The sequence below is a fragment of the Manis javanica genome, chromosome 4 (genome assembly GCF_040802235.1).
Source record: "Manis javanica isolate MJ-LG chromosome 4, MJ_LKY, whole genome shotgun sequence".
NCBI classification, from domain to species: Eukaryota; Metazoa; Chordata; class Mammalia; order Pholidota; family Manidae; genus Manis; species Manis javanica.
The window spans coordinates 181,858,553-181,868,764 of record NC_133159.1 but is presented as its reverse complement, the minus strand read 5'-3'; the positions used below and the strand labels follow the sequence as shown (position 1 = coordinate 181,868,764).

Sequence of the window (10,212 nt, the reverse complement as noted above, 5' to 3'; positions counted from 1 at the left end):
CACCCAGGGGGCTAGGTGCCCGCCTCAGCTGCTTGGCCTCGGCCGCCATTACCTACTGCCAAGCACCTGACGGGCCCACCTCTCAGGGCCTTCCTGGGGTTTCTGAACCATCCTTTGTCCTCAGCGCTTTGCTTACTCATAATAAACATGGTTAAAAAAAAACCACATGGTGTAGTAGCCGGGGGATGGGGTATGCTGCGGGGACACGGAGCCACCATGGAGAGGGCAGGGTGCTCAGCAAGGTGAGCACGTTGTGACCTGGCGGGTAGAGAGTGACCCCTCTGGGAGGTGACGTTTGAGGGAAACACCGAGGAGAAGAGGGAGCTAGTCATACGTGCCAGGCCCAGGAACTGCCGTGCAAAGGTCCTGGGGTGGGGCAGTGCCTGGCTAGGGAGCAGTGAGGGAGCTAGTGTGGCTGCAGCAGGGCTGGGGGATCTGAGATCAGGTCAAATGGGGGGAGCCAGGGTGGGGAGCATGCCAAGGATTTGGCTTGACTGCAGGAGAGGGGACCTCTGGGTGCCTCTGGGCAGAGCAGTGGGTCTGACTTGATTTTAAAAGGCCCTCTCCGGCTGCTGTGTCGAGAGCCAACTGTCAGGATGTGAAGACAGGGAGGTCAGTTCAGGGGCCCTGGCCATCCGGGCAAGAGGTGGTGGTGGCCGGGCTGGTGCAAGGAGGGGGCTCTGGATGCATCTTGAGAATAGCCTGTGGACTCACCACACAGGTGGGCATGAAGGAGGCGGTAAGGACGGCGCTTGGGGGGGAAGGGGCTCAAGCTGCTGCAAGTGGGTCCTGCGGACGTTCGCCTGCCCTTTAGCAGCCCAGGGGCACTCCTGAGGGGCCGTGCCTTTGCTTCTGGGGCGATCCAGCCACCTTTGGCCCCAACATCCTAGAGGGTCTGGAGCCCATGTGGCAGCTGGAGGAGGGGCCCTGCGTCCTGTGACCACAGCATAAGTGACACACGCCCCACTGCTTGCCCCCGACACCCAGGTGCAGAGGCCTGGGGGGGTCCCGGGCTCCCACAAAGACCTGTGCCCAGGATCAAGGGGGCAGTGCAGCCAACACTGTCTGGTGACCGTGAGGCCCTTGGCCTGGGCAGCCAAGGAGCGACGCGGCTGTAGCAGAGGGAGGGCCGCAGGCGGCGGGAAGCCAGGGCTCAGCTCCATCGAGTGTGCAGTGGAACGGTGTCAGGCAGCCAAAACGGGCAGGATGGGAGGGTGGGGGGAGCTGCCACTGCACAGGGGCCACTTAAACCTCAGGACGGAGCCTGACAGGTGGCAGGTGTGGGAGGCGCAGGGAGGGGCTTGTTCCGGAAGAGCTTGGGGGAAGTGGGGCGTTGAGGGAGGGAGGAGGAGGCAAGGGCGAAGCCTGGGGCACAGGTGTGCCCCTCTGAGCCCACCTGGTTGCTGTGCAGGCCTCAGACAAGAGCAGAGCCCAGCTGGTGCTGGGCAAGGGGACCCGCAGCATCAGCCCAGACCCATGAGGGGTTGGGGGCCAGGTGGACACACCCCTGGCTCCCTCCCCCCACCGCCACAAACGCACAGGCTGTGTCGCTTCTTTAGTGCTGTTTTCCTTCCATTTTCCTGGCTCGGGCTGCGTCCACCCCCGTGGCCTCCTGGATGGCCTGTGTGTCCCGCAGGCTCCTCTGGGGACGCTCTCTGGGCCGGGCTGGCTGTGGGCCCACTCTTTCCTTGGGATTTTCTCCTTTTAAAGCAACTCAGAAAATTCTAAAGGAAGAGACAGATTTCTAGTAAGTAATCCCCTGGCTTTTGCCCCCTGAGCCCTGCAGGCCCAATGGAGTGCAGTGTCCCCTCTTATGAAGGAGGACCCCAAAGGCCAGGGGGCCTTTTTCTTGCCCTCCTGGGCCCTGGGTGGAGTGCGGGACAGACCAGAACATGCTGCCCCTACCACTGCTGTGTGCTCCGTGCCCCGGCCCACCTGGGGGCTTGGGACAAACGTGTCTCTGCAGGGACCCTCAGGCATTCCCTCCAGAGCCTTCTGAGCTGGTGCTCCTGTGCTCTGCCTTTCTCTCTGGGGAAACCGAGGCACCAGAGGCTGGGCTGTGAGTCCTGGACAGACTCTCACCCACGCCGTCCCCTTTATGCCCCGAGGCTACCTCTCCAGTCAGGCTTTGCAGCCCCAGACTTAAGGACTGGCCCATGGCTGACTGGCACCTTGGACACCCCTCAGAAACCCACCACTGACCCCACGGCCCATGGTGCCCAGCTGCCCTTCCCCAAAGCTGGCTCAGGCCACCTCTCCTCTGCTCAGAAACCCGCAGTGGCTCCTGTGGCCCAGTGACACACCCTGCCAGGCTCTGCATCCCTGAGACTCACTGTCCCCATCTGCGAGCTGGGGAAGCTCACAGGAGGCTGTGACTTCCAAGGATGACAGCGCCTACTCAGCACTGCACGGATGATACAATGTGGGCTCCTGGGGGTCAGGGTCAGGAAGGTTCTGAGAGGTGCCCCGCTCCCCTGCCCCACCTTCAAAGTCAATCCTCCCAACCCTGTCCATGTTGGCTGCCTGGACCACGGCCTCAGCCTTCCCATCCGTCAGTGGAGTGACCGCCGTGCTGCTGGGGTCGGTGGACGGGGGGGTACCTGGGGTCAGGGGTGGGCTTGGGTCAGAGCTGAGGAGGCGTCTGGCTGGTGCCCAATGGCTCACAAGGTGCTCACCGCCCACTTTGCAGGTGGGGAGACGGGCCCAGCTGAAGAGGGGGCTCAGGGCCTGGGCCCCATGCTGTGGACCGGGACCCTGTCTCTGGCCAGCTGGTGGTCCGATGTGGGGTGTGAGGTCTAATGGGGTAGGAGTGGTGGCTGTGGACGGAGCAGGGTTCCAGAGCCTGAGGTGCCCACTCCCGGCCAGGAGCGGGTACTTGACCTCACTCCACTCAGTGAAGCCTCTCTTGTCCTTGTCCAGGGTCTGGAAGGCCCGGTGGGTGGCGCTGTCCAGCTTCCCAGAGGCCTGGAGTTGAAGGAGCCTGGGACAGCCAGGCACAGGTCATCAAGCCCAGGAGGGGGCTCCTGCCCTGGGGTGGGAGCTAGGCCCTGACACTCCCCCTGTGCATCCTGAGCCACCCACCCCAAGGGATGAGCTCCTGTGCCCACTGCTTCCTTGGCCACGGCTGGGCCAGGGCAGGGGCGTGTGCCTGGGGGCTCCGGGGAGGCTGTCCCAAGGTGCCTCATGTCCATGGGCCGCAGCAATATGTCCGTGTCCAACAGGGACGTGCCCGTGGCTAAGGCCGTCTTCTTCATCTGAGAGAGTCCTCGTCCGTCCTGGCTCTGCGGTGTACAGGGAGCTGGCTTGGCTGATACATGGCAGGGGTGGGGCTCTGCCCAGAGCTGACTGCTGCCCCTGAGTGAGGGCCCGAGGGGCCCAGACTGGGCTTCCAGCTGCCCTCAGGCTGCAGAAGGTACTGGAGGGGTCAGCTGTTCAGCACCCAAGATGTCTGGCTTTGCAGAGACCCCTGCGCCCAGGGCCCCAGAAGAGGTACCCTGAGGTACTTTCCTGGACCACAGAGGGGAGGCCTGAGGCTCCGAAGGGGAGTCACGGCACCAGGCCCCTCACCCTGCTCAGAAGAGGCCCAGGTGGCAGCTCTCTGGTTCCCCAACACCATGGGAGAGGTTCTCTCTGTCCTGTCAAGGGCCACTCAGAGCTGCCTCCTCTGGGAAGCCTTCCTGGTCACCTGAAGTACCACCTCCTTCCACCGTGACTCAGGGTCAAGGTGCTTGGCCCGGCAGGTCTCGGTCGCCTTGGCTGAACCGTGAGGCCCAGTGCCAGGTGTGCTGTGCACTATGCTGTGTGCCAAGTGCAAGCCAGTCTCCAGCTGGCCCTGGGCTGCATGAGGGACAGACACTGCCTGGGCAGGACCACGGCCCCCTTCCAGGCATTGCCCACGGCCCCTGTGGAGGTGTGTGCATCGCTGCCCCCACTTCACAGAGAGCTGACGTCAGTAAGCGGTGGACTCCAGCCAGGCAGGTGGGGGTGTGGATACAGCCCAAGGGGCCAGCAGACAAGGACCGGTCCATCCTGTGGGGGTGGGTTCTGGGTTTTGTGGCAAAACAGCTGTTTCAGAGGCTCCTTGGCCTTTTTGAAAGTTCACAGGGTGGTGGAGCTTTCTTGAAGTGCTCCTGCACCAGGAAGGGCAGCCCCGTGGCCCGTGGGTCCTGAGCAGAGCTGGGCAGTGGCTGGAGGTGTCTCTGCTCCCCTCCCAGTGGAAAAGCCACCAGTCAAAGGCTGCACCCCACCCAGTGGCCTGGGGGAGCAGGGGCGATGCTGATACAGCCCCTGGACAGGCCACCGGCTGCTCAGGGCCTCAGGCTCCTCACTGGGAAAGGGGCAGAGCCCTGCCCACCCTTCCCCTCTACAGCATGTGTGAGGAGCCGTGAGGGGAGGGAGGTGGGGAAAGGGCTTAGGGCCCTGTGGGGGCCTGGAGCAGGGCTCCCCACGAGGCACCCCTAATGGCCCACTCCTGCAGCCAGCCCTGGAGGAGGGCTCAAGCAAGGACCAGGGGCAGGCCCTACCACCCTACATCCTGGCTGAGACGCTGATCCCCGCTCCCACCCTGGAGTCTGGAAAGTGCATTCTGGGGGGACGGGCAGCCCGCCTGCTGCTCAGCCCTGCCAGCCGCCAGTGTCACTGCTTTATGGAGGGGGGACAGGGCCAAATTTCAGGCCAGGTCAGGTCTGGCAGAGTCAGAGGCCAACATCCTGTCTGCAGAGTGCCGTGGGTGCCCTGGGCCATGCCATTCACCGCCCGTGTCCACCCCACTGCTCTCTGGGACACCCCCGTGAAGGCAGGGGAACCTGACGCCAGAGCTGGAGGTGGGGTAGGCAGGGCCTGTGGCCTTGGGCTGTTGCTGGTGTATTTATAGCTATTTCGGGGCCTGGGATGGAGTCTCACTCACCCCAGAGTGAGGCCGGCGTGGCCCGAGTTGGTGGTGGACCACACAACCCGGCCCTGCAGCCCCCTCAGCCTCCTGGGATCCCCCAGTGCCTGGAAGGGCCCCACCCCTCCCTACCCCCACCTCATCACTCTCCACACACAAATTTGCTGGAACTTTAAGGCTAAAAACCCCAGGCCCCAACACGTCGCTGGCATGGCTGTGTGCTGAGAGTGCCCAGTGCTGGCAGGGACCTCCCCGCGCTGCCCGGAGCTCTCCGCCCTCCCACAGGCCAGCTTCTGCCGGCGGATCACCCGGTTCAGGTGCCGAGACGAGGAAAAATGCCTTATGGACCAGTGGGAGGTGGAGAGGGGGTGATGGCAGCAGCGGGCCCATGGGACTGGGCGCAGGGGCCCCAGGGCCAGCGCAGGGGGCCTACCAGAGCTGCCAGGTCCTTTGACCTTGGGCGCTCTGCCCTGCCAGCCACCACCCACCCGCCCCACGCTGTCCCCCTTAGATGTGCACCCAGACCTGAGCACGCAGCTGCCTGTGGGTGCGGCTCCCTTTCCTCTCCTCTTCCTGTCTCCCCTAGACCTCTTTGGGGGCCCCCAGGCCCCAGGGCCTCCCCTCATTGCCCCAGCCCCTGCCGTGCAGCTTGGCAGCTCCGGCCCCACCCAGCGTACCTCTCCCCAGGCAGGACTCACCTCTGCCAGGCTTCCTTCAAGGGGTCTGGGGAGGCAGGTCAGGCTGGGGTGCTAAGAGTCTGTGGAGGCTCCAGCTTTTATACCCGGAGTTGTTCAACCTGTTCATAGCTTAGGGCTGCCCCTGTCCCCCAGCCCCTCCCCGCACTCCATCCTGGCTCAGGCTGCCCCCAGGGGCTCGCTGGCACTTGGTGCATCCACCCAGGTGCGCACACTGGCCTTCAGGGGCACCTGGCCTCCCCGAGCAAGGGCGTGGTCGGGGAGGGGGGCGGCGCTGGCGGGCTGGTAGAGTTTCTGTCTATCGCCTGAGGTTCCCCTGCCTGCTGGCCTCACAGGGTGGGGATGTGGTGGTCCCAGAGATGGTCAGCCAGGAGAGGGTCCCCCAGAGGGTACAGGCTGGCCTTTGTGTCCAAGAAGCCGCAGAGGACAACAGGCCCCTCGAGGTGAGCCACTGGGCTGTCCTTTGCCCCTAGGGGAGCCACGCCAGGGCTGACCCTAAAGACAGTGTGTGACAGGCCTGGAAGGCTCCTAGGGCACAGGGGGCAGGACTGTGAGACCCTGGGCAGGGTCCTCACGGAGTGGTCACCAAGGTGAGGATGGGGGACCAGAGAGGAGGCCAAGAGCCCTCCCAGCCATGGCCTGCCTACAGGGAGACCCTCACTGCCTGTCCACCTCAGGCCCCAAGCATGACAGTGCAGGGCATCCAGGCAGCCACTTCCCAGCCCAGCCACCAGCCGCCCTCTGACCTTTGTCATTTCATGCAGCAGTGAGGCAGCACTGAGGTCCCCCTTCTCCGTGTGAAGGTTTGTCACATGTCACCAAGCCTGTGTGGCTACAATGTAAATGGCTCTGTCTTAGGCTGACAAGCTAAGGATGGTCTTAGCTAAGTACCTTCCTCAACTGGCCCCCTGCTGCTGGACCCTGAGCAGTGACAGTGCCTGCCGTCGAAGTCGAACAGTCCCAAAGGGGAGGCATCGAGCTGAATAAATGTACAACTCACTCTGAGAGGACACCCCACGTTGGGTGCCAGATGTAGTGTGACGCACGTCTTCTTTGGGTGAAATGAGAGAACAAAAAACACAGACACGGACAGACAGACAATGGCTGCGGCCCCAATGTGGTGCAGCATCTGTATTTTTATACTGCCTTTCTCGGACCTCAGCCAAGTGCTACACTCATCTTTCCCTTCTCAGGGGGGGCAGGCCAGAGCACCTTGGTGATTTTCTTAGAAGCTGCCTGGTAAGCACAGGCGGTGTTTTCACACGTCCTCAAGGTCTCCCTATTTTCAGAGTGAGGCGTCTTGGCTCGTCTTTGAGGACAAGATATGTTTTTGTGGGCAGATAACTTCCAAGGATGGCACCAGTTGTTCTCAAGTTGGTGCTTTCCCCTGCTGCCTTCAGACATGTGAGAAGACAAAGGCCGTCCCCTACAGAGCAGAGCCCAACATTTTTATCAGAAGACGCTATTTCAGCGTGCATCTCTGTCCAAGTGAGAGTGTCTCCTGTTCCTTGGCTTTGTTCACCAAGTCAGTGACCCGGACGCCCCATGCCCTGCGGTCTCCCTGCTTGTCCACTCACCCTGTCTTTGCGGGTTGGCTGATTCTGGGTATTTTATGCAAACTGAATCACACTTGGTCCCCAAGAGGCAGCACTGATGTCCATTCGACATGTGCATCCACACGGGAATATGAGCCTGCCCTGCAGGGAGGGCCATGCGGACACCTGCAACTCCATGAGCCCCACAGCCTTATGCTGAGCGAAAGAAACCAGAGGGCTTTAGAGCGTAACGATTCCATGTGTGTCAAATACCCAGACTTGGCCACAGAGACAGAAAGCAGACTAATAACTTAAGGGAGTTCGGGGAGGAGATGATGGGGGTGATTGTTGGAGGGGTTCAGTGTTTGACTTTCAAGTGATGGGAATGTTCTGGAATGAGGAAGTGGTGATGGTTGCACAGCATTGTGAATGCACCAGTGGGAACAATGCTTCTTTCTAGACTCTATAATGTTTTGCTATATTTGCCTTATTGAATATCCATCCATCAATCCATCTTATTTTGAAGACATCGGTGCACTGCACACTTAAATAGGTCAGCTTTATCATTGTTCACAAAAATTATTCTTGTACTCACCACACTATGGTATTATTTGTTTTTATTGAAGTACAGTTGATACATATTTTACTGCTTTCAGGTGTACAACATAGGGATTCAACAATTACATACATTAGGAAACGCTCACCATGGTATGTGCAGTCACCATCTGTCACCATACAAAGATATGAGTGTTTCCTATGCCATACTTTCATTCCTGTGCCTTAATTCATTTTATAACTGCACGCCTTGATCCCCTTTGCTGTTTGCCCAACACCCCCCTCCCAAACAATGCTTTCATGAAGCATAAATCAACAAAACTGAAAGAATCAAACTGCCTCAGGGTCTGCGGTGTGGCCACTCAACGCTGAGCCCGCCTCCACCTGCTCCTACCAGGGACACAGGAAGGCCTTGCCCATGCACACCCCTGCCTGGGCCCTGAGGTGAGGGTGGGGAGTGGGCAGGCGGCTGCCATGTGCCGGTGCCTGTGTCTGGGCCTGCCCCATGCCACCCACCCTGCTCCTCCGGCCCATGGAAGATGCGGCTCCTCGGCCCCTGGGACCTGCCGTCCTGGGTCCCCTCTGGGCCTGCAGCCCCCACGGCAGATGGGCTCCCAACCTAGGCCCGGCCCCCGAGGGTCAGCTCCTTCCGGGTCAGCCTTGGTCAGGTTTCTGTGGGCCAAGGATGCACTGTGTCCTGTGGTAGAGAAGCCAGCGAATCGGCAGGCCTGGCCTTTGCAGGTGGAAACACACTGTGACCAGACCAGCCGGTGCTCCAGGCAGCAGCCACTCAGGTGTGCGGCTCCTCTGCCCCCACCACGGTCAGGCCTGAGCTGCTCAGGCTGTGGAGGGCTTTGGGAACCCTGCCTCCCCCAAGGCCAGGGGTTGGGCGCATGTCTTCAGTGACCAGTTGCCATCCCAGGATTGGCAGAAGCCGGCAGAAGCGACTGCCGGTCCCCCCCCAGACTGCAGGTCCACCTGCCCACTCTCACCCTTGCACGTCCTGTTCACAGGGGTGCCAGACAAGCGAGGCTGGGTGGCCCAGGGTATGTGGGGGGTTTTATCACTAGGGCTTGCGTTCTCTGCTCTCCCTTTTCTCAGAGGATGGGGTACTGGCCCTTAGGCGCCAATGCTGGAGAGAGCCCCATGCAGCCCAGCCTGTAGGTGGCCAGCCCTGAGCTGCTCAGCTCTGCCCTCCACATGACTTTTGCCCATTCATGCCAGCTGGGGGTTGGCTCACGGCTGACCTAGGGGCCTTGGGCTCAGAGGACCCTGGAGGATAGCAGTTCTCGTCCCAACTCCAAGATGCATGCAGACAGACCCTCCCCTGAATGCCAGTGCCAGCCTTCCTGCCCAACAGCACCATGAGCAGTAATTGCTTGGTGGCTGGCTGCACGCAAGAGGTGTCGATCCAAAGAACAGTTGGACAGTCACCCTGCTTGGGGAGCAGCAGGACTCCTGGCTCTGATGGTAGCTCAGAGGACCCCAGTGTGCAGGGAGAATGGGGTGGGTGTGCTGGCCCTGGGGCCTCGAGTGATCTCCCCTACTGCCTGGGCCGTGGAGGAGGACCCACAACACAAGCCTAGAGCCCCAGAGATCTGGCTTACTCTCTCCATGTGCCTTCTGCTGCAGGAGCCACGCTGTGTGTGCCCCTTTGTGTGCCAGTGTGTGCACATGTGCTGCGTTCATAGGCAAACCCATGTCACAGCTTCTGGCCCTGGGCACTGAGGTTGGCTGTGGCAGCATAGAGGGACTGGACACAAGCAACTTAGGGCCACTGGTCATTCCCCTGCCTGTCTCCTCGGAGCCTCCCTGGCTGCACTGAGGTCCAGGCGTCTGGGGCACCTTCCTGGAGGGCAGGGGCAGGACCCTCCCTACGGCGCACTGCTCAGCTTGCCTCTTGGGTGGGGAGGGGGTCATGGACCCAGCTGCTCATACTGGGCGCACTCCTGCATCACAGCCCTCAACCATGTTTGCCATTGGTGGTCTCTGGCCATCTTGGCTCCCGGGGACCGAATGCCTGTCATGGGCCAGGCCATCTACTGGCCACTCCTTTCATCCTCCACGGGGTCCTGTGGGGCAAAGTTCCTGAGAGCAGTGGCTGTACGATCAGGGCCTGGAAGAAGGTTCAGGATGCCTCAGCCTCTTCCACAGGCCTGGGGGTGGAGGTGTGTGGCCTCAGCCGGGACCCCCTAAGGTCTGAGGGGAAAGGAGGGGGATTTTTGCTTTGCCACTGGCAGGACTTCCTACACAATGGACCAGCTTGGGAAAAAAAAGGGGCATCCTGGGACCCTCTCCCAGAGGGGCCCATCCCTCTGCAGGGCCCATTGATCCCTTGCTCTCCCCAAAGCCTTTTGGCACCTGCCGGGAGTAGGTGGTCCTCCTGCTCCCACAACCCCTGCCCTCCAGCTGGGCCGTGCCAAGGGGCTTTGCTCATCTGACCAGAGGATGAATGGGTGGATGAAGGAGTATGACCTGAGTCACGTAAAACTCAAATCTCGGCTGCACTGTAACTCCCCGGGCTCCACGGATGGGGGAG

General features: G+C 61.3%; 1 protein-coding gene across 1 annotated transcript; it reads right to left on the bottom strand.

Moving 5' to 3' along the window:
• Positions 1-1,704: 1,704 nt before the first annotated feature.
• PVALEF (parvalbumin like EF-hand containing) lies at positions 1,705-3,254 on the bottom strand. The gene is made up of 4 exons (XM_036996988.2): positions 3,157-3,254; positions 2,676-2,980; positions 2,484-2,600; positions 1,705-1,724 (listed from the first exon to the last, which is right to left on the bottom strand). The coding sequence occupies exons 1-4, from the start codon at positions 3,252-3,254 to the stop codon at positions 1,705-1,707; spliced, it is 540 nt and encodes a 179-aa protein (XP_036852883.2).
• Between the last annotated feature and the right edge of the window lie 6,958 nt (positions 3,255-10,212).